General features: G+C 36.6%; 1 protein-coding gene across 1 annotated transcript in view; it reads right to left on the bottom strand.

The window, feature by feature from the left end:
- The window catches only part of LYST (lysosomal trafficking regulator), a 183896-nt gene that overhangs the window by 52065 nt on the left and 110308 nt on the right, over positions 1-21523 (bottom strand). Inside the window, exons 31-39 of the mRNA XM_077894418.1 lie at positions 21104-21310; positions 13740-13916; positions 13140-13216; positions 12816-13004; positions 10358-10503; positions 10173-10269; positions 9151-9212; positions 7677-7732; positions 2575-2727 (exon numbers count right to left, since the gene is read on the bottom strand). Of these exons, the coding sequence (XP_077750544.1) occupies positions 2575-2727; positions 7677-7732; positions 9151-9212; positions 10173-10269; positions 10358-10503; positions 12816-13004; positions 13140-13216; positions 13740-13916; positions 21104-21310 (1164 nt within the window). The remainder of the gene's footprint in view (positions 1-2574; positions 2728-7676; positions 7733-9150; positions 9213-10172; positions 10270-10357; positions 10504-12815; positions 13005-13139; positions 13217-13739; positions 13917-21103; positions 21311-21523) is intronic.

Here is a 21523-nt window from a genome sequence, read left to right as displayed (position 1 = left end):
CTAAAGCCGTTGAATGTCGATTGGTAATAAATTGGAAAAAACAGTCAAGCCAGGCCTTTACTAAAAAATAAATTTGGAATATCTACCTTACATGTGTATGTACTTCAGGCTTAGGAATGAGAGTCACATATGTGGATAACCAGAGATAGGACTAAAAGTAAATGAGAAGAATGGGGAAAGGGAGTTATGGCTATGGAACAGGCAAGGTCACAGTCAGTTTAAGGACCTCCACCTAGAACACGTTTCACAACAATGTAAATATACTAGACACATTAAAATGGCTAAAATGAGGGCACCTTGGTGGCTCAGTTGTTTAAACATCTGCCTTTGGCTCCTTCCAGTCATGATCCTGGGTCCTGGGATGGAGCCCTGCATGGGGCTCCCTGCTCAGAGGGAAGTCTCCTCTCCCACCTACCTTCATGCTCACTCTCTTTCTCAACTAAGTAAACAAAATCTTTTAAAAAATGGTCATTTTATTTTACATATTTTCTTATCACAATTAAAAAAGAATAGGTTCAAGGAAAAACAAAAAGCCCTAAACCTGTAGCTTAAATCTGAAGGCTGCCACCTTCTAAAGCTAAGGATGATAGAAGGGAGTTTATGATAGACTGCATACCAAACTCTGCAAGAAAAAGGAAGCATTCATTCATTTGACAAATATTGATCAAGTACCTATATTCACGCTGTTGATGCTATAGTACCTAGTAAAACAAAATGTCTACATTGTATTGCAGAGACAATATTGGATGTTATTAAGTCCTATATATAAAAACAGAGCAAAGGAAAGGAGACTTGGGGATAGGGGTGACAGAGGTGTTGCTATTTTATTAGAAGTAGTCAGGAAGGTCTCTCTGAAAAGGAGACATTTGATCAAGGAATCTGAAAAGGTGAGTGAGTGAGTCATGTGAATTTCAAAAAGGAAAAACACTCCAGGCAGCATTCCAAGGAGCAGTAAATGAAAAGGTCCTGAGGCATCAGTGTACCTAATCAAGGAAAAGAAAATCACCATGGATGGAGTGAAGAGAGAAGGGGATAGAATGACAGAAAAGAAGGTGAGTGAGATAACAAGATGCCAGATCACTCAGTGCTTCATTCAGCTATTATGAGGACAAGTGACACAGGAAGTGATCGGACAGTTTTGAGCAGAGGAATGGCATGATCCAACATACCTTAGCTATTGTGTTGAGAATAGTCTTGAAAGAAGGGAGAGTATGGGGGGGGGGGGGCAGTTAGGAGGCTTTTGTAATGATTTAGGCCAAGAGATGATACTTGCTTAGACTAGGATGGTAGAAGTTAATGTAAGCAGTCAGATTGTGGATGTATTTTTGAGGGAAGAGTCAGCAGGCCTGAGAGAATAGGTGTGGGGCATGAAAGAATAAAAGGAGTGTAGGATAATCCCCAAATTTTTAGATTGGGCAATCAGAAAGATCAGAGTTGCCAAGTTTTGAAATGGGGGAAAGTGGCAAACAGATTCTGAGGGAGAAGATTAGAAGTTTGGTTTTGTGCATACTTAAATATGAGATGCCAATTCAACTTCCAAGTGGAGATGCCAAGCAGGGAGTTGAGTATTTGAGTGTGGCATTCCTGGGAGAGGTTTGAGTAGTGATATAAACCTGCAAGTTGTTACAATACAGGTAGTATTTAAATTTATAAGAGTGGATGAGAAGACAAGAGGTCTGTGGAATGAGCCCAGAGGAACTCCAAGAAGCATCTGCAAGTAAAACTGAGAAGGAACTCCCTTAAGGCAGGAGGAGAGCTAACAAAAAGTGATGGCCCAGAAATCTAATGGAGAGGGTTATTTTTTTCCTAAAAGATTTATTTATTTATTTATTTATTTATTTATTTATTTAATAGAGTGTGGCTGAGGGAGAGGGGGAGAGAATGGGGAAGAAGGAGAGAAAGAGAGAAGAGGAGGGAGAGGAGGAGGGAGAGGCACAAGCAGACTCCCCACTGAGCGTGGAACCTGACATGGGGCTCTATCTCATGACCCTGAGATCATGAACTGAGCCAAGACCAAGAGCTGGATGCTCAAATATTCAACCAACTGCACCACCCAGGTGTCCTGGGAAGGTTATTTTTTTTTAAGAAAGAGAAAACAATCACTGGTGTCAGATGTTGCTGATAGGTCAAGTAAAATGAGGACCAAGAAATGTGACCATAGGGTTTAGACATGGAGGTCCCAATAACCCTGGCCAGAGGAGCTATAGGTGAATTGAGAAGAAAACCTGACTAGACCATTTCAAAAGAGAACTGGAGATAGCGAGCACAGATAACTTTTTCCAAAAGGTTTTCTATAAAGGACAGCAGACAAACTGTAGCTGGTTATGCATTCACTTGCTTTTTATAGATATGGTCACTTTGAAGAATCTGAATTAATACAGTTTTGAAGGACAAAAACCATTCTCAGCCAAGGGTTCGCTTTAGGACTAAGAAATAAGGCAGTTTTTATTTGATGTCAGAAACAGTGAACCAAAGTTTAAATAAGTTAAACTTTCATAAAATCAGTATGAGTATAGTTACACTGGTCCCATGATAATTTCAAAAATATGTATCTGTTAATAAGGCCAAACTTACCTTGGTGTTATCAAATGCTAACAGAAGTGTTCTGCCATTTGTTAGAAAGATTTCTACAGCATTGTCTCTCAACTGCCACCAACGTTTGTGAACTTCTTTAATTTCTTCATATGTCCAGGAGAAAGATGCTGGTTCCAATTCTCCCTGAAGGCTCTAAGACAAAAGAAATAAATTAAGTGTTTGCTTTATAGGAAATAAAAATAATCATTTTAATTTTAGATTTTTAAGATATCAAAATGAAATAAAAGGTCTTCCTTTTGTGACAATCTGACAGATAAGAGTCCCTGACCTGTCCCACCCTCCACTACAAAACACTTCAAAATGCTGGATAAAATTTAAGGAATTAAAAAAAATACAGACTTTATTTTTATTTTTTAGTAGGCTTTATTTTTGAGAGCAGTTTTAGGTTTGCAGAAAACTGAGCAGATAGTGTAGAGAATTTCCATGTATTCCCTGTGTGCACTCACAATTTCCCTATGTTTAACATCTCCCAATTGTGTGATAGGTGTGGTGCCTTTATAAGAATTGTTGAGCCAATACTGAATATATTATTCTTAACCAAAGGCCATAGTTTACATTAGGGTTCACTCTTCGTGTTATGCAGTTCTGTGGGTTTTGACTAAGGTTTCCTGAAATGTGTCCACCATTATAACCATCTCCTCATCCTCTCTCCAACCACCGACCTTTTCCTGTCTCCATAGTTTCTTCTTCCAAGAATACCATATGGTTAGAACCATACAATACGTAGCCTTTCTAGACATATTTTAAAGCTGAGCTTGCAAGAAATTAAGGGAAAATGAAATCCCCAGGAGCCAAGAATAACAAGAAATGTGAAAAGCAGCAGTGAGGTGGAGGTGACACTTTGGCAGCCTGGTTGTGTGTCTGTCCATATGCATGCAGGTGCACACCTGGTTTCAGAAACTGTGATTTAGGTTAACAATCACTTGAAGAATGAAGATGAGGCATGGGTTTTCTGGATCAGAGTATGGAAGTGAAATTACTTCAGAAATCTGAAACCCATTAAGGGACATTTTCCCAATCACAGACAAACACACATGCCCATCAACAGAGGAATGAGCAGGAGCTTGTCTCTTTTGGCCTGGGGTCTGAGTGAAGAATAAAAAACAAGCCTCTCCCTGAGAACATGGATTTTGGTTAAAATTAACCTATCTGCATGGCCTGGGAGAGCCCCAGCATTGACACATACTTCCCATGCCTCTGGATCTTCAGGAAAGGCAAAATAGCCTCCTACAAATTCAGTCCCACAGACTGTAAGCTTACAGATCATCATGCCCCAGATGGCTATGTTCCTCTCCTGTGTGGTCAGCAAAAGGAAGGAAGAGATAAAGTGACCACCAGAAGGCTGGATCTCCCTGACAGCATAACATTAATCCTGGCCTCCTTCAGCAAATTCCCATATTCTAGAATGAAGGGTTAGGGACCAAGGTCCTTTACTTCTTACCATCACTGGGCGCTTGCCAAAGTACAAAGTCAAGAAAAATTTTAAAAACATGTCTAACTCTTTTGTAAACTGCAATTGAATACATGAATTACATTACTCAATGCTTTTAATAGAAAAACCATGATAAAAGCTTCTACCTAGGTTTAAAATTAGTCAGAATTTATCTCATCAAATTACCCTGCATCCTACTTTGGTTTGTTGTTGTCAGTTTTCCCTTTTGGAAACAGCATTTATTTACCCTTTTGTGTTGGGACAGGAGCTCAGAGCAAAATTTAGAACTCAATTGCAATGACTATCTCATCCCAGGCTCTTCATCCTTCTAAAATCTTTTTTGAAATTTTTAAACTTTGACTTGCCCTCTTCTATGTGTGTTATAGTATTGTACTAGGCTCCAAATGACTTTTAGAAGTAGGGGTAGGAAATACATTACAAATAAAATTAAACATTTTAATGAAAATGTAGTAGTCTCATACATAAAACCAAATTCCTTCTTACTGAGCTTCAACTTTCATTCATTCATTCAGCTCAGCAGATGTTAATGGAGCATCTATGAGCAAGGTGCTCTGCTAAGTGCTCTGCACGAAATACATCTGTATAAGAAGGAAAGTGTATACACACTTAAAATGCAAGACAGCAAATGGCACATAAAAAGTAGGGACAAATGCTAAAGAGCAGAGGAAAGGATTCTTCACTCTATTAAAAAAAGAGGGACAATAAATGGTGCTGGGAAAATTGGACATCCACATGCAGAAGAATGAAACTAGACCACTCTCTTGCACCAGACACAAAGATAAACTCAAAATGGATGAAAGATCTAAATGTGAGACAAGATTCCATCAAAATCCTAGAGGAGAACACAGGCAACACCCTTTTTGAACTCGGCCACAGTAACTTCTTGCAAGATACATTCACGAAGGCAAGAGAAACAAAAGCAAAAATGAACTATTGGGACTTCATCAAGATAAGAAGCTTTTGCACAGCAAAGGATACAGTCAACAAAACTAAAAAACAACCTACAGAATGGGAGAAGATATTTGCAAATGACGTATCAGATAAAGGGCTAGTTTCCAAGATCTATAAAGAGCTTATTAAACTCAACACCAAAGAAACAAACAATCCAATCATGAACTGGGCAAAAGACATGAACAGAAATCTCACAGAGGAAGACATAGACATGGCCAACATGCACATGAGAAAATGCTCCGCATCACTTGCCATCAGGGAAATACAAATCAAAACCACAATGAGATACCACCTCACACCAGTGAGAATGGGGCAAATTAACAAGGCAGGAAACCACAAATGTTGGAGAGGATGCAGAGAAAAGGGAACCCTCTTACACTGTTGGTGGGAATGTGAACTGGTGCAGCCACTCTGGAAAACTGTGTGGAGGTTCCTCAAAGAGTTAAAAATAGACCTGCCCTACGACCCAGCCATTGCACTGTTGGGGATTTACCCCAAAGATACAGATGTAATGAAACGCCGGGACACCTGCACCCCGATGTTTCTAGCAGCAATGTCCACAATAGCCAAACTGTGGAAGGAGCCTCGGTGTCCACTGAAAGATGAATGGATAAAGAAGATGTGGTTTATGTACACAATGGAATATTGCTCAGCCATTAGAAATGACAAATACCCACCATTTGCTTCGATGTGGATAGAACTGGAGGGTATTATGCTGAGTGAAATAAGTCAATCGGAGAAGGACAAACATTATTATGTTCTCATTCATATAGGGAATATAAATAATAGTGAAAGGGAATAGAAGGGAAGGGAGAAGAAATGGGTAGGAAATATCAGAAAGGGAGACAGAACATAAAGACTCCTAACTCTGGGAAATGAACTAGGGGTGGTGGAAAGGGAGGAAGGTGGGGGTGGGGGTGAATGGGTGATGGCCACTGAGGGGGGCACTTGACGGGATGAGCACTGGGTTTTATTCTGTATGTTGGCAAATTGAACACCAATAAAAAATAAATTTATTATTAAAAAAAAAAAAAAAGAGGGACAGCCCGGGTGGCCCAGTGGTTTAGCACTGTCTTCAGCCCAGGGCGTGATCCTGGGGACCCGGGATTGAGTCCTACGTCGGGTTCCCTGCATGGGGCCTGCTTCTCCCTCTGCCTGTGTCTCTGCCTCCCTCCCTCTCTCTCTCTCTCTCTGTGTGTCCCTCATGAATAAATAAATAAAATCTTTAAAATAAAAAAAATTTTAAAAGACAGTATTTTAAGTAGAGTTTTAAAGGGAGGAAATGGCATCTTTTTGGATTCAGAAAAACGTTGGCTCCTATATCAATGATTAAATTCCTTGGTTGCTAAAAAGTGACATCTTGAAAAATAATGTAGCCATACTTTTACTAGCTGGGATCAATGCTGTGGCAGTTGCTAGGTAAATCACACGAAAGAATGCCTCAAATTTTGGGGCTATATTAAATATTTTCATGACTTTTTTCATATTACAACAAAATTTTATGTTTTAGCTCATTAATATTTTAAACTCAAGTATGTATTCACTATTAAAGCACATATAAATTTATTTAGTATATCCTTAGCAATTCCTAGTTTTAGAACTTTTCTGAAACAAAGGCCTTATTTTTATTACAGGAATCTCAAAACAATATTTTAATGGCATACAAGCTAATTCTTTGTCTTATTATACAAAGAGTAATTTTTGTTATTTTCTGATTAATATTAGTACTTCCAATAGAACAAAAATCATGGTACTAAGGTATGTGAATATCATGATTTAAGTTATTCAATTATACAACATCTTCCTTTCTTTGTGAAAGTAAGCGTACTTGATAGTGAACTGGGAGTGGTAAGGAGTATACATTTGTTGCTATGAGAATAGTGATAAAAAGAATAAATTAAATAAAATAACGGGAGCACTTTTTTCATTTTTATTATTTTTATATTTTTAAAGTTTTAATTTTAATTCCAGTTAGCACACAGTGTTATATAGTTTCAGGTGTACAATATAGTGATTCAACACTTCCCCCTGTGCTTATCACAAGACAAGTGCCCTCCTTAATCCCCATTACCTGTTTTCCCTACTGTCCCACCCACTTCCCCTCCGGTGATCATCAGTTTGTTCTCTGTAGCTAAGAGTCTGTTTCTTGCTTTGTCTCTCTCTCTCTCTCTCTTACTTTTTTCCCCTTTGCTTGTTCACTTTAACAAGAGCACTTTGGAATTTGACTCATAATACTAATTGCTATGAGATCAGACTGTAAGCCAGAGGAGATGGTATGGCCTCTTTTTAAAAGTATCTTTAGGGGATCCCTGGGTGGCGCAGCGGTTTGGCGCCTGCCCTTGGCCCAGGGCGCGATCCTGGAGACCCGGGATCGAATCCCACGTCGGGCCCCGGTGCATGGAGCCTGCTTCTCCCTCTGCCTATGTCTTTGCCTCTCTCTCTCTCTCTGTGTGACTATCATAAATTAAAAAAATAAAAAATAAAAAATAAAAAAAAAATAAATAAATAAAAAATAAAAGTATCTTTAAAAGAAAAAGCTTGGAATTAAGACTAATCCTTGTGTAGAGTGACAATATATGAACTCTCATAGTGCTACCTGCTCTCTGGTTATACTAGAGTTATACATTTTGGGCATCTGTCTAGATTTATGTAAATGCAAACTTAAGCCTCTACTCACCGAACTTTCGACTGTATCAGAAGCATTATCTTCCACAAAATACATCCCACATTTACCTATAGAAAGTAATTAGTTGGGAGTTTAAAAATAAATCTGCATATTACCATACGTGATTACAGATTTGACCTCTGGAGTCGGTTGGCCTAAATTTAAATCCCAGCACCCAGCAACAGTCCCTGTCACTCAATATATATTTTTTAACAATATCCATGGGATCTTGGGCAAGTTGCTTCTTTGTGTCTTAATTTCCTTATTAAAAAAAAGGGGTGGAAGACAGGACTTAATTTCACAGAGTTACTGTGGGAATTAAGTTAGAATATATGTAAAATGCTTATTACTAGTGCCTGGCATTCAGTGCTAAAAAAAAAACTTGGCTATTATTATTTTCAGTACTCTTCTTATATTACTAGCATATTAATTTGTTTTATTTTCTCACATGTTCATTGAAGTTAACTTGTAAACAAATTTTCTAGCAAAAGAGGAATCCTTAATTATATGTATTTAAACACTCAATAGAGCAGAATAGACCTTAAAAGATAGCCCCCAATGTTTCCTGCTTTATATGTTGACTGTGTTAATACATGTCCCTGCGCCATGGTAACCAAATGGTAGGAATTTCTCTGGGGCTCTGTATTGTATCCTGGTCACCCTGGAGCACTGAGCACTGATGGCTTAGAGAAGGGCATCATCTCCATCCTCCTGACCATGGGGCACAGTCCTGGCAGCTTGAAGCTCTGCATCTTGAGTCTTGGAGGCTGTAGTCCTTGCTTACAGCAGGGACTTTCAAGTTTGAAGGTACATCAGAAATCCTGGAGGGCTAAAGAATGCAGATTGCTGGGCCCCACCCACAGAGTTTCAGACTCAAGAAGTCTGGGCTGGGGCCCAAGAATGTGCATTTCTAAGAAGCTCCCATGTGATGCTGATGCTCCTGATTTGGGGACCTTGCTTTAAGAATTACTGGCCTAATAGCATATAAGCTGATTCTTTAAGGAATCAGAGACCAAGTGGTGCAACCTATTGCTTTATACCTTGAGGACAAAATTTCTCACTAAACGTAATTACATAGGTATCCATGGATGGACAACCTTGGTCTTTCTCTCAGAAGCACAATAGAGAATATAAATTATGAACTATCTCAAGGTGGACATATTTCTTAATATTCTAATAGTTCTTCACTTTAAAAACAAAAATTGCTGTACAGTAAAAAGAATGATTAAATATAAAAATATATACTTATGAGGAAAGTGAACTTTATAAAAATTAAGATGCTATTCATGTGCTTTTTAGAAAATAAGATTGTCATTTCTTCACATTTGTGAGTCATAAGCACTATATACAATGTTAAGGCAAAATCACCTATGTGATGTTAAGGAAAGTTTATCTGATTTAATGGTATTATGTCAAATACTGCTTCAAATTATCTAAGAATACAATAAGGCAGGGTATGTATAAAACTCTTCAAAATGTGACTTACCTAATAACAATTCACCAGCTGTCTCTCGAGATGGTGCAACACTGATACATCTTCGATTCACTCTGTCAAAACATTGAAAATCACTATGATTAAATGTTTTCACCAATTTTAAAGAGTATGGTATAAGACATTATTTATCTAGTAAAAGAGTTTAGCACAGCAGAGTAGTTTCAAAAACATGTCTTAAAAAAAACATGTCTTGTCTAAACCCACATGATAATATTATCTCATTTTTTAATGTTCTAGTAGAGGAGAAAATGAAATTTTTAGAGAAGGCTCATAATTTCTATGCCATGTCTAGAGAATATAGAGATTCATTGTTTTTAAAAGAAATTTCAGTATTTTATATTTTCTAGTAATCAAGCAAATGCCGGGTCATACCTCTGGTATTTTCAAACACATAAAAGAATCCTTGTATTCTAGGAAAAACAGAATTTAGACTCAGAAAAGATCTTTTGAGAAAAGATCTACTCTTTCAAGTCACTCACCTTCTTCGAGTCTCAGTTTTTCATCTGTTAAATGGGCATGATAATAACTGCTGCAATAATGATAATACTATCAATAGCTAACATGTACTGACTCATTTGATACTCAACAATACGCTGATACTTTGGGTACTGTTATCTTCCTCACTGACACGGAGAGGCTAAGTAACTTGCCCAAGATCAGATAGCTGGTAAGATGAGGAGCTAAAATTTGAACCTTTAATCACTGCACTAGATTGCTTGTCTCGGACGCCACTAGCAGTGCTATCTTTTTCACAGACACATTAGGACAGGTCAACCACAAAGATTTATGTATGCAGATAAGGGCCAGAATACGATGACTGAAGTCCACTGAATCCTATCAAAAATGTCTTTTCCTTTTGGGTTTTGGCCATTCAACCTGTCCTCTCTTGAGCCATGTGTAGGACCTTTCCTAAACCACAGCATTATCTGGAATGAATATAAACACTACAATAAATCACAAAACTCTTTAACTACTTCAACAAAAGTGAGGACATTTTAAAGATTCACACTTACCTTATAGACTCACTTGCAGCTTTGTCTTTTACAGTTGAAGAGAAAGAAGAATGAGTTTTATCTTCAAATAGGAAAGACAGTGGTGGTTTGACCACATCTGTTGAAGAAAAAAGTACATATTGTCTTTACGTAATGACCACAGTTACATACCACATTTGTATGTTGCGTTAAGAAGCCATTATTACCTTCTGATTTTTGTCTATCCCGAAGGAGATATTTATTTGGAATAGTTAAGTAGCATCTCTGTAGACGTCTCCTCTCTCGATTTGGCCCTTCTGTGGGATCCAGTTGCCATGAAGTCGGATAGTAGAGAGGGTCATACCAGGCTGCTCTGCAAGTGACAATAAAAGAATGTTCTAAGTGGCAATCTACAGTACTTATAGCTTATAATAAAATTATTATAGAACTTGAATAAAGAAATCAAAATTGATCTATTAAATTAAAAAACCCCAACTGCTTATCTAATTAGACTAGGGAATACATACATAGAGTACAACAGAATAAGATAAAAAAAATATATGTTCTACTCCTAAACCCCAGTCTTCTGGTTCCCTGCCTGGAGGCATGCTTTGCTACCACTTTCTTATACCTATTAAATTTTTAAAAGGATATATCATGACTACTTTGAATGCTTTAGCAACATGTATGCTTTAGCAGTACACTGATTGGACTTAATACGGCCTGATAAAATACATTTTCCAAAGTAAGTTTCTATATTTCTCATCTTGCCTACTAACGTAACGAATAAACTTAGTTCATTTTTGTAGCACAAGTTACACTTCTTAAAAAAATAAGCTCATATTTTAAATGAAAGCACAGTAGAACTGCATTGAATATATTTTTAGAAATAGGTAAGAGAAAAAAAAATCACCCTCAATCCTACTCCCCTAAACATACCTAATCAGGGCAGCCCAGGGGGCTCAGTGGTTTAGTGCCGCCTTCAGCCCAGAGCCTGATCCCGGAGACCCAGGATCGAGTCCCACATCAGGCTCCCTGCATGGAGCCTGCTTCTCCCTCTGCCTGTGTCTCTGCCTCTCTCTCTCTGTCTCTCATGAATAAATAAATAAGATCTTTAAAAAACAAACAAACAAAAAACAGATCTAATCACTGGTAGAGATTATTTTCTTTCATTTTTTAAAACTGTAGTTATAATTATTATGTATATACATTTCTAAATCCCTTCTTCTTTTACTAGACATATTTTAATCTTTATTGTCATCATTGAAAATAGCTGACTAATGCACTGAGTGTATTATCATGTATTTAACTCTATTACCATTATTATATATTTTCTTCCAGTTCATTCACTAGCAATAAATAATGCAGAGATGAAAACTTTTACAGTTATTGCCTTTCTATATTTTGAATATTTTCCTTAGAAGAGAATTGCTGAAATAGGATAACCGGGGGTAGAAATAACATATTTAAAGGATTCCTGACATATGCTGTCAAGTGTATAAAGCCATTGAGTCTCTACCATGGACTAGATTACATTTCTTTCTTTTTTTTAAAAAAAAAATATTTTATTTATTTATTCATGAGAGACACACACAGAGAAAGAGAGAGGCAGAGACATAGGCAGAGGGAGAAGCAGGCTCCATGCAGGGAGCCCAACATGGGACTCAATCCCAGGTCTCCAGGATCATAACCTGGGCCAAAGGCAGCGCTAAACCACTGAGCCACCAGGCTGCTGTAGATTACATTTCTTTCTGCTGTGGGTATTAGTACCTAAAAAAAATTTATAACATAAAAGGTAAAACATGGTATTTAAAGGTTTTTAAAAAATCAAATTAGCCTCTAGTCACACTGGATATTTTCCTGTTTATTAATTCTATTTGTTTTATGTGGAAGAGTGTATTCACATCTCTTGCTCAAACTTTTTGGGATCTTAACATTTTACTTTTAAATTGGCATTAGTTTTTAAAACCATAAAAATGTTAACTTTGATGCGTTTGTTGAAAATAAACTTTCACATTTTGTTGCTTTTGTTAGAGTTGTTAAGTCCACTGGAAAAAAATTAAAGCTCAAATCCATTTTTTTGTTCTTGGTGGTTTCTTTTATGGTGTTTGAGCTTAGAAAGTTAACCATCTATCACAGAGTTGATAAACACTATTTTCTTCCACTGTATAAACTTTGAGTTTAATTCTTTTGTTCACCTGGTATCTCCTTTAGTGTATAATGTTTAGTGCATTTTAGCACCTTAAGTCATGCTTATACGTTACCTTAACCAAATTTAAAGAATAACACCTTAATTTTCCTCTTTTCATTATCTGTGATACATCTTTTAGATATTATTACTAAAATCTTATCTAGAAAAATATCTATTTCCCAACTATCCTGTTTCAGTGATTTCTCTATTCTTCTACAAAGATTCTATTTTAAAATTAAAACAATGTATAGATTTTATTATCTAGAAGAGCTAATGCCTCTCTTTCTCATTCCTCCTTCCCCCTGACCTTGCCCTCAAAAATTTAAAAAAAGATTCTTGTAGGATTATTCAAGATGAAATATATCACAAGTGATTAAACAAAAAATATTTAAACTAATGAAACAGTGTTATGAATCTTTATTCTGAAATGAAAAAAGTGTTTCACATTAATAAAATATGCTGGACAACTTGAAACGTCCTCCCACTTTGCTTACCTATCATGTGTCAGCTGTTGAATAAGTTCCTGCCAGTGTCTGCTGGCACTCAGATCTACTTTGTACATTCCTCTGATATATTGAATCACCTTTTTTCTCTCAATTCCTTGGGAGAGAGACACGGCCTGGGTGATGTCTGCAGCGATTTTAGATATGTCCTTTGATTTTGAATCCAGACGCTGAAAGAGACTAAATAAACGAGACTGCCCGTAAGTTAAGCCTATCCGTTAGATAGACAGAAAAGCATGATACTTTAACACTAAAGGTATGTGTGAAGTCCAATGGATTAAAAAGGCATGACTTTTAGAACATAGCAAATCCTACCTTTGTTGATTATTATTAACCGTTCTCTGCCAGGTGGCTTTATTTGTACCTTCTTCAGTTTCATATTTCTTTTGTTCCTAAAAGATTGGGATAATAATATGCAGTATAAAACATATTATTTATCATTTGACATTGCCACAGAAGCCAACAAACTCATTTTAAAACCAAGTTAATAAAAAAAAAAGTACTGTTCCCAAGAGACTAGAACATTAAAACACATTAACCGCTTAAATAATAATTCTCCTTTGTTTCTACACAGTTTGGGGGACAGAAATTAGGGTAGAATAGTTAACAGGGTTGCCAAACCTAAGGGGTTTACACAGTTGCTTGCTTCAAGGCTGATTCTTCAACGTGCTTGTTCACTATAACAATCTTTCCTTCACTGAAAGTTACTGATTTACGATAAGGATGACTACAAAGGATAAAGTGCTCCTTATAATAAGCCTATTTATTCTCTCATAGTAAAAAAAGTGGTATAAAAAATCATATCAAATTTATCATCAGTGATATTCTATAATAAAGAGAATCCTTCGATCATTCTTTAATTACATTCAATGGGATCTCCTAAGAAAATTGTGTCTTATGATTTCACTGACTCACCTCTTTGATCATTTTAATAAGGTCTGCTTTTGTTGTTGCTGTGGGAGGGATGCACTTCTGCCCGCACAGTTTTAAAGCATTCATAAGCAGTTCTGCTGTGTCTAGTTCTTCTTCAGTCAATTCATCTTGGTGATTATGTATCAACTCTGACAAATATAAAACCAACTTGGCTCCATGCTTTAAGAAAAAGAAACAATTTTTTAAGTCATAAAGAATTGTTATTTCTTATGTTTAAATTATTTAAGAGTAATTAAGTTAAATTATATTGTTAGATTTATTTGTTGGGATCTGGTTGGAATAAAGCAGCTAAAAGACATCTTGGGGATGATTGAAAAAATTTGATTTTGCATTGGAAATATGGTGACATTAGGGTATAAGCTAATTATGTTAGGTATAATAATGTTGTTATGGTTATGTAAGATAATGTCTTTTGAAAAAGATTTCTGTAATTTACTTTATTTTTTATTTTTTTTGTAATTTACTTTAATAAAAAAAGAAATGATGTCAATATGGTTAAAATATTAACAACTGTTAAATTTAGGTGATGGTTTTTATATGATACTCATTATATAATTTTCTATTTTTCTTACTATATTTGAGAATTTTCATTATAAAAGTAAAGAAAGAAAAGGAAAGTAAGAAAAGGAGGAAAAGAAAAGCAAGCAAGTAAGCTTTTGGGGAAAAATTTTTGGAGAGGATTTGCTGTAGGAACTGAGGAAATAAACTTGGGATAAAGGAAAATAATTCTTAGTTCTTCTCCTAGGAAAAATGAACTGGAAGGTAAACTTTCCTTTAAACCTTCAGGTAAGAGAATTATGCTGATTTATTTTTTTTCCCTTTGATTTTTGCTTGGTAGAATAGAAGTTGGTGAAACTTCCACAATACAACCCTTTCTTTGGATCAGCTTGTAAGCAGTCATTACTCCCCATGGACAACTAAAGGTGATAAAGTCTAAAACCAGCAAGACTTAGGCACCAGTTCTGTGCATATGCCCAGAGAAGGGCTGGTTTGGGTCAGTCTTTTCTTTTTTTAAAGATTTTACTATTTATTTGAGCAAGAGTGTGTGAGAGAGAGAGCATACACAAGTGAGGAGAAGCAGACTCCCCACTGAACACAGAGCCCAATGCTCTATCCCAGGACCCCTGGGATCAGGACCTGAGCTGAAGGCAGAGGCTTAACCAACTGAGCCACCCAGGTTCCCCCAGGCCAGTCTTTTATGAACTGCCCTGTAACCAAAATCAGAATGTTATTTAAGGCGATGTCAACTGTCTTTCATAGAATAGACCTAAACCAAACTTTGATTCATGATTTTTTAAGTGGCCTTTCCATGCTATAGATCTTATGCCTAATTGTTATATGTACACTATGTATTATTGAAACATTAATTATGCCAAAAAATGAAAGATGTGTTTTACTTTTTAAAAACTCGCATTGATACAAATACCACTGCATGGGACGCCTGGATGGCTCAGTGGTTGAGCATCTGCCTTTGGCTCAGGGCATGATCCCAGAGTCCCAGGATCGAATTCCACATTGGGCTCCTTGCATGGAGCTTGCTTCTCCTCCCTGTGTCTCTCTGCCTCTCTCAGTGTCTCTCATGAATAAATAAAATCTTTAAAAAAAATACCACTGCATTTGGCTTTATGACATTTTAAACTGTGAACAGTATTAAATGTCAACAAATGAATTTGGAAACTCTTACATTTTGGGTGATATTTAAATTAACACAGTGAATCACATCATATCATTTCCCAAAAGCATAAGATGAACATATGCAATGATGAAAATAGCAAAGCTCATTTTAATGCAACATTTTAAATTACTCAGGAGACAGCTGCTACCTGACCAAAAGAGAAAAGTGCACAAATACTCTGCGAGTAAAAGGCCTAAAAAGTTGGCAAATAAAGAAAAATAGTAAATGTCTAGACTATTTTCATGTGTGTTTTAAAGGTAATGCTCTTGATATAATCTAAAAATAGTTCAGTTTAGTATTCAGTGACCTTCTAAAATCACCTTGAAGAGCTATCAAAAATGTTTTCATTTATCCTGAATATCTAAAACACACGTGGTTTTCTCAGTGCCTGCAGTTGTTTTTAGAATCTCATCTCAACATCTGACCAATAATTTATTGATCATAGTTCCTGGGACCTGAAAAGGTGTTATAAGGGATGAACACAAAAAAGGGAAAAGTCTTGTTTTTAGCCCTCAAAAAATTGATTTAAGGAACTGAATTTATTAAACACAAATTCTTAGAAGATAATAAAATGCTAATGTGTGTGAAAATAACATTTTCAGGTATTTGTCTAAGAAGGAAGAGCTCTGAATGGACTCTGAAGGTAAGGAAGGTTTTGAAGGTGGGGAAAGGGAGCTGGACGTATGGATACATTGACCGAACAGGTATATAGATGGACACAAAGAGGAAGGAGGCACTTCGTGCAGAGTGGACAGCACAAATGGAGCAGCAGGTCATTAGAATACACAGGATGTAAAGAGGTTGCAAGAGACAAAGATGAGCTGATCTTGTAAAGAAGAGCTACAGACCGAGGGATTAATCAGAATCAAGTTATAACAATAGGAGAGAGGCACTGGGTTTTAAAAATCAAGCAGATTACAAACAGAATATAGCTTGTTGCCAGTTACAAAAATGCACAAAAAGATCTCTATGTACTGTTATGGAATGACCTCTAGAATGTACTGTTAGTTGAAGAAAGTGAAGTGCAGAATAAAGTGAAGAGTACAGTTCTCTTTGTGTTGAGGAGAGGGTGGGGATAATACATATACTCTGTGTGGTGTGTGCACGCACATGCACAGATTTGCTTCTATCTCCAAAAGAAATAGCAATAATAAAAAAGATGGTGACCTATAGAGAAAGAGATGGAATGAAGGGAGGGAAAGAGTTAAAAGCTAGAACCTCTCTGTGCCATGTTTCACAATTTTGATTTTGGAACCACGTAGACATTTTATATAATTAAAAACAAAGTAAAACAAATAAAAACCCAGTGGAATCCCTAAAAATAGAAAGTGAATGGCAAAAAAAAAAAAGAACATGACTAGTTAGTTGACGTTGGTGGCATGACTAAATAAAGAAACTTATTTGAATAGCTTTTACAATAGCTTTTTTTTACAATAGTTTATTTTCATGGCACACTCATTGTGATATCCTAAGAACAAAGAGCCATGAAAAAGTCTTAATTTGCATTCACTGAGCTTGTTATGTGAAAATGTTGGTCATCTTATTTTGAAAAGATATAGATATCTATCTATAGATAGATAGAGAAAGAGAGAGAGAGAGAGAGGGAACAAATAAGTGAGTATACTAATGGTATCAGGAACCAAGATTATCAATATTAATAAAAGGAAATACAGGTATAAAATCCAAGAAAATATGAAAATATAAGTAGGAACTCATGATTCATTTTTCTTTCTAAAAAGATTCATATTTTCCTAGCTTTGTCCACTAGAAATGCTGAGAAGAAATGACAACTGAATAGAAATGAGTGCACCTAGTCCCTAGATTTATAATTTCTAAATACCATTATCTCATGAAAAGGAAACAGGGGGTTCTTGGGGAGTGGGGGGAGTCTGGTTCTAGATCCAGGAAGGAAGGTGCAAGATAAGCCAGGGACATTCTTCTATTCCAGAAAGCAAAGAAGTTAGTCATATTAACTTGCTAAAAATTGAAAAGCTATATTAAAAAAACGCAACAATTTGAATCTACAGAGGTGTTAATTTGAATATCACATGGAATAATAACTGCAAAGGTTTGAAACTACTTTTGTAAAAAATACCTGAATTCATAATGACACCTCAAAAATAAAAACGAATACAAAAATTGGAGGTTGCTAGGGCACCAACTCATATCCTAAAAATTAATAAACAGGGAAAAGAAGCAAGCATTTATCTTGCCTTTCCGATACAGACTATATTTTAGGGTACTCAAATAGTTAATAAGGGAATATTCTTCCTTACACAAGAATCAGAGCTAAAAGATGATGGTGGAATGAGAAACTTTGAGAAATAACTATTTTGCAATTCCTATTGAAAAAAGTGCATCCTGGCAACTATAATCAGCGGCTGCTAAAACTGTTAGGTTAAAGATTGAGGGTGAACTTTATAATGCATGGATCAGGCTGATATAGTCTCAAAACGCCGGACAACAGGCAGCCCAGGTGTCTCAGCGGTTTAGCGCCCCCTTCAGCCCAGGGCGTGATCCTAGAGTCCCAGGATCAAGTCCCACGTCAGGCTCCCTGCATGGAGCCTGCTTCTCCCTCTGCCTGTGTCTCTGCCTCTCTCTCTCTGTGTGTCTCTCACGAATAAATAAATAAAAATCTTAAAAAAAAAAAAAAGCAGGACAACTAGACATTCTCTGTCTCCTGCTATGCTGTAATGGAAAACGCAAAGCACTTTTAATAAAGAAGTCTTTTTTTTTTTTTTTAATAAAGAAGTCTTTAAATAAACAAACACAAAAACAAATATGATTCCAGGAACTAGAATCCAGTCAAGTCTTGAAAACTTGAGCCACAAGCATTTGATCAGCTAAACCCAGAATGTGGGAAATCCTGCAGAACAAATAACCCAGTTTCATCAATAAATAGCTGATATTTTAAACATGGCTGGGGAGGGTACCTGTCAGGGATTAAAAAGACTAAGCATACATCAAACAAATGCAATGTGTGGGCCTTGTTTGGATCCAGAATCAAGCAGTTATAAAAATTATAGAACAATTGGGAAAGTTTATACACTATTAGATGACAATAAGGAACACACTCATTACTGAGCATGACAAATTTTGTAGGAGTCCTTATCATTCAGAGCTGTAGACAGGTAAAGGATTTAAAGATAAAATGAATTGATACCTGACATTTATTTCAAAATACTACAAAGAAAAATTAATGCTGGGTAATGGTCACATGGGTCCTTGTTTGATATTTTAGGTATTTTTGAAAGTCTCCATAATCAACTTAAAAAACAGGTGCACAATAATGTGGTTTTAAGGTAGAGAGGAGGTTTTTGTAGTCATCTGAGCACAGGGGTGAAAGTCTGGACTAGGGTAGAGCATGTAGAAAACAGTTAAAGACAAAATAAATGACTGGCCTTGGTGATGACACCAAATTTTTAAAAATATTTCATTTGTTTATGAGAGAGAGAGAGAGAGAGAGAGAGAGAAAGAGCAGGGGGAGGGGCAGCAGGAGAGGGAAAAGCAGACTCCCTGCTGAACAGAGAGCCCAATGTGGGGCTTATCCAGGGCCCTGAGATCATGACCTGAGTGGAAGGTAGACACTCAACCAAGTGAACCACCCAGGCATCCCAAGACATAGTATATTTTTATCACTTCAGGAAGTTTCCTAATGCTTCTTTCTAACCAATTCACCTTCTTGCTTCCTCCTTCCTCACGGACACAACTACCATCCTGAATTCTATCACCGTATCTTAATTTTGCCGGTTCTTAGACTTCATATGAATAAAATCACAAAATGTTGCTCTTTTGTGTTTGGTTGTTCTTTTTGCTAACATAATGTTTTTGAGGGTTTCATCCATTATGGTAGGAGTATCAGTAGCCTGTTTCCTTTTACTGCTATATAATAGTCTATTATATAAATATATCACAATTTGGTTATATACTCTCTTGTTGATTGACATTTGGGTTATTTCCACTTTTTGGCTATTAGCAAAAAGGCTGACATGGATATTCTTGTATAAGCCTTTTTATGGATATATGTTTTAATTTCTTTTAGGTAAATACCTAAAAATGGAATTTTAGGGTCACAGGTTAAGTGTATGTTTAATTTTTTAAATTTATTTTTTATTGGTGTTCAATTTACTAACATACAGAATAAACCCCAGTGCCCGTCACCCATTCACTCCCACCCCCCGCCCTTCTCCCCTTCCACCACCCCTAGTTCGTTTCCCAGAGTTAGCAGTCTTTACGTTCTGTCTCCCTTTCTGATATTTCCCACACATTTCTTCTCCCTTCCCTTATATTCCCTTTCACTATTCCCCAAATGAATGAGAACATATAATGTTTGTCCTTCTCCGACTGACTTACTTCACTCAGCATAATACCCTCCAGTTCCATCCACGTCGAAGCAAATGGTGGGTATTTGTCATTTCTAATAGCTGAGTAATATTTCATTGTATACATAAACCACATCTTCTTTATCCATTCATCTTTCATTGGACACCGAGGCTCCTTCCACAGTTTGGCTATCGTGGCCATTGCTGCTATAAACATCGGGGTGCAGGTGTCCCGGCGTTTCATTGCATTTGTATCTTTGGGGTAAATCCCCAACAGTGCAATTGCTGGGTCGTAGGGCAGGTATATTTTTAACTGTTTGAGGAACCTCCACACAGTTTTCCAGAGTGGCTGCACCAGTTCACATTCCCACCAACAGTGTAAGAGGGTTCCCTTTTCTCTGCATCCTCTCCAACATTTGTTGTTTCCTGTCTTGTTAATTTTCCCCATTCTCGCTGGTGTGAGGTGGTATCTCATTGTGGTTTTGATTTGTATTTCCCTGATGGCAAGTGATGCGGAGCATTTTCTCATGTGCATGTTGGCCATGTCTATGTCTTCCTCTGTGAGATTTCTGTTCATGTCTTTTGCCCATTTCATGATTGGATTGTTTGTTTCTTTGGTAAGTGTATGTTTAATTTTATAAGAAAATGCTAAACAACTCTTTAAACTGGTTGTACCATTTAAACTCTCCACCTATCACTCTTTAATAGAATTTATAGGCTCTGAAATTCTTTGAAGTATTTAGATTTTGATCATTCCATTTTTAAAAATTTTAACTTCCTGTAAGTTTTTTTTTTAAGATTTTATTTATTTATTCATGAGAGACAGAGAGAGAGAGGCAGAGACACAGGCAGAGGGAGAAGCGGGTTCCATGCAGACAGCCTGACGTGGGACTCGATCCTGGGACTCCAGAATCACGCCCTGGGCCGAAGGCAGGTGCAAAACCATGAGCCACCCCCAGAGATCCCCAACTTCCCATAAGTTTTTTAAAAAAAAATATATCATATTTCAAAATATGTTATTTGAGCTACTCAATTTAGATGTTTTATGGATAACATAATGCTTTTAAAAAAGAAAACACTTGAAGATTTAGTAAAAAACTACAAAGGATCTTGTAGGAGCTTAGATACAGAATTATTAATTTTAGCTGGAAGAAGAAATGGGAAATAAAGAGGTCAATTTGAGTCTGGTATGGAGCATTTGAAGAAAGACCTCAGGAGATATATTCTTGATAAGAAAACTATGTTTAGGATGTTTGGCATGAAAATACAGTTTTATAACTTTAGTTTTTGTCTTGTTAAATTTTATACTTCACCACTACTTTTTACTTATGAAGTGCTAAGATACTTACTTGCAGGGATGGGCTAAGACAGTCTCGTAGTATCTCTTGATGATTCGGTTCATGAACTATTTCAAAAATTTGCTTTCTCTCTTGAGAAGAGTGTGCTGGTGACAAAATGTGCACTAGGAGTCTGCCAAGCTGCATTCGGAAGGTTTCCTTACAAGACCATAAGATTTTAGTCCACTGCTGTTTGGAGCCACTGGTTTTACTTGAACCCTTCAATCAGAACAGGGATGAATTAGGATCAGACTTTCCAAGCAATAATACACTAACCACTCTACACAGCTCTCTTCTTTAGAGAAGATCATGGAGCATGTTTTATTACAGATTGCTTTTTTAGTAGTAGAAATTAGAATGACATATGCATCCCTATGAACAGGTGGTTAAAAAAGATAGACATATACCAACATTTACAGCAGCATTGTTCAA

This window comes from Canis aureus, chromosome 4 (assembly GCF_053574225.1).
Source record: "Canis aureus isolate CA01 chromosome 4, VMU_Caureus_v.1.0, whole genome shotgun sequence".
Classification (NCBI taxonomy): Eukaryota; Metazoa; Chordata; class Mammalia; order Carnivora; family Canidae; genus Canis; species Canis aureus.
Note: the sequence above shows the minus strand (reverse complement) of the source record. Positions and strands in the feature narration are given on the sequence as shown.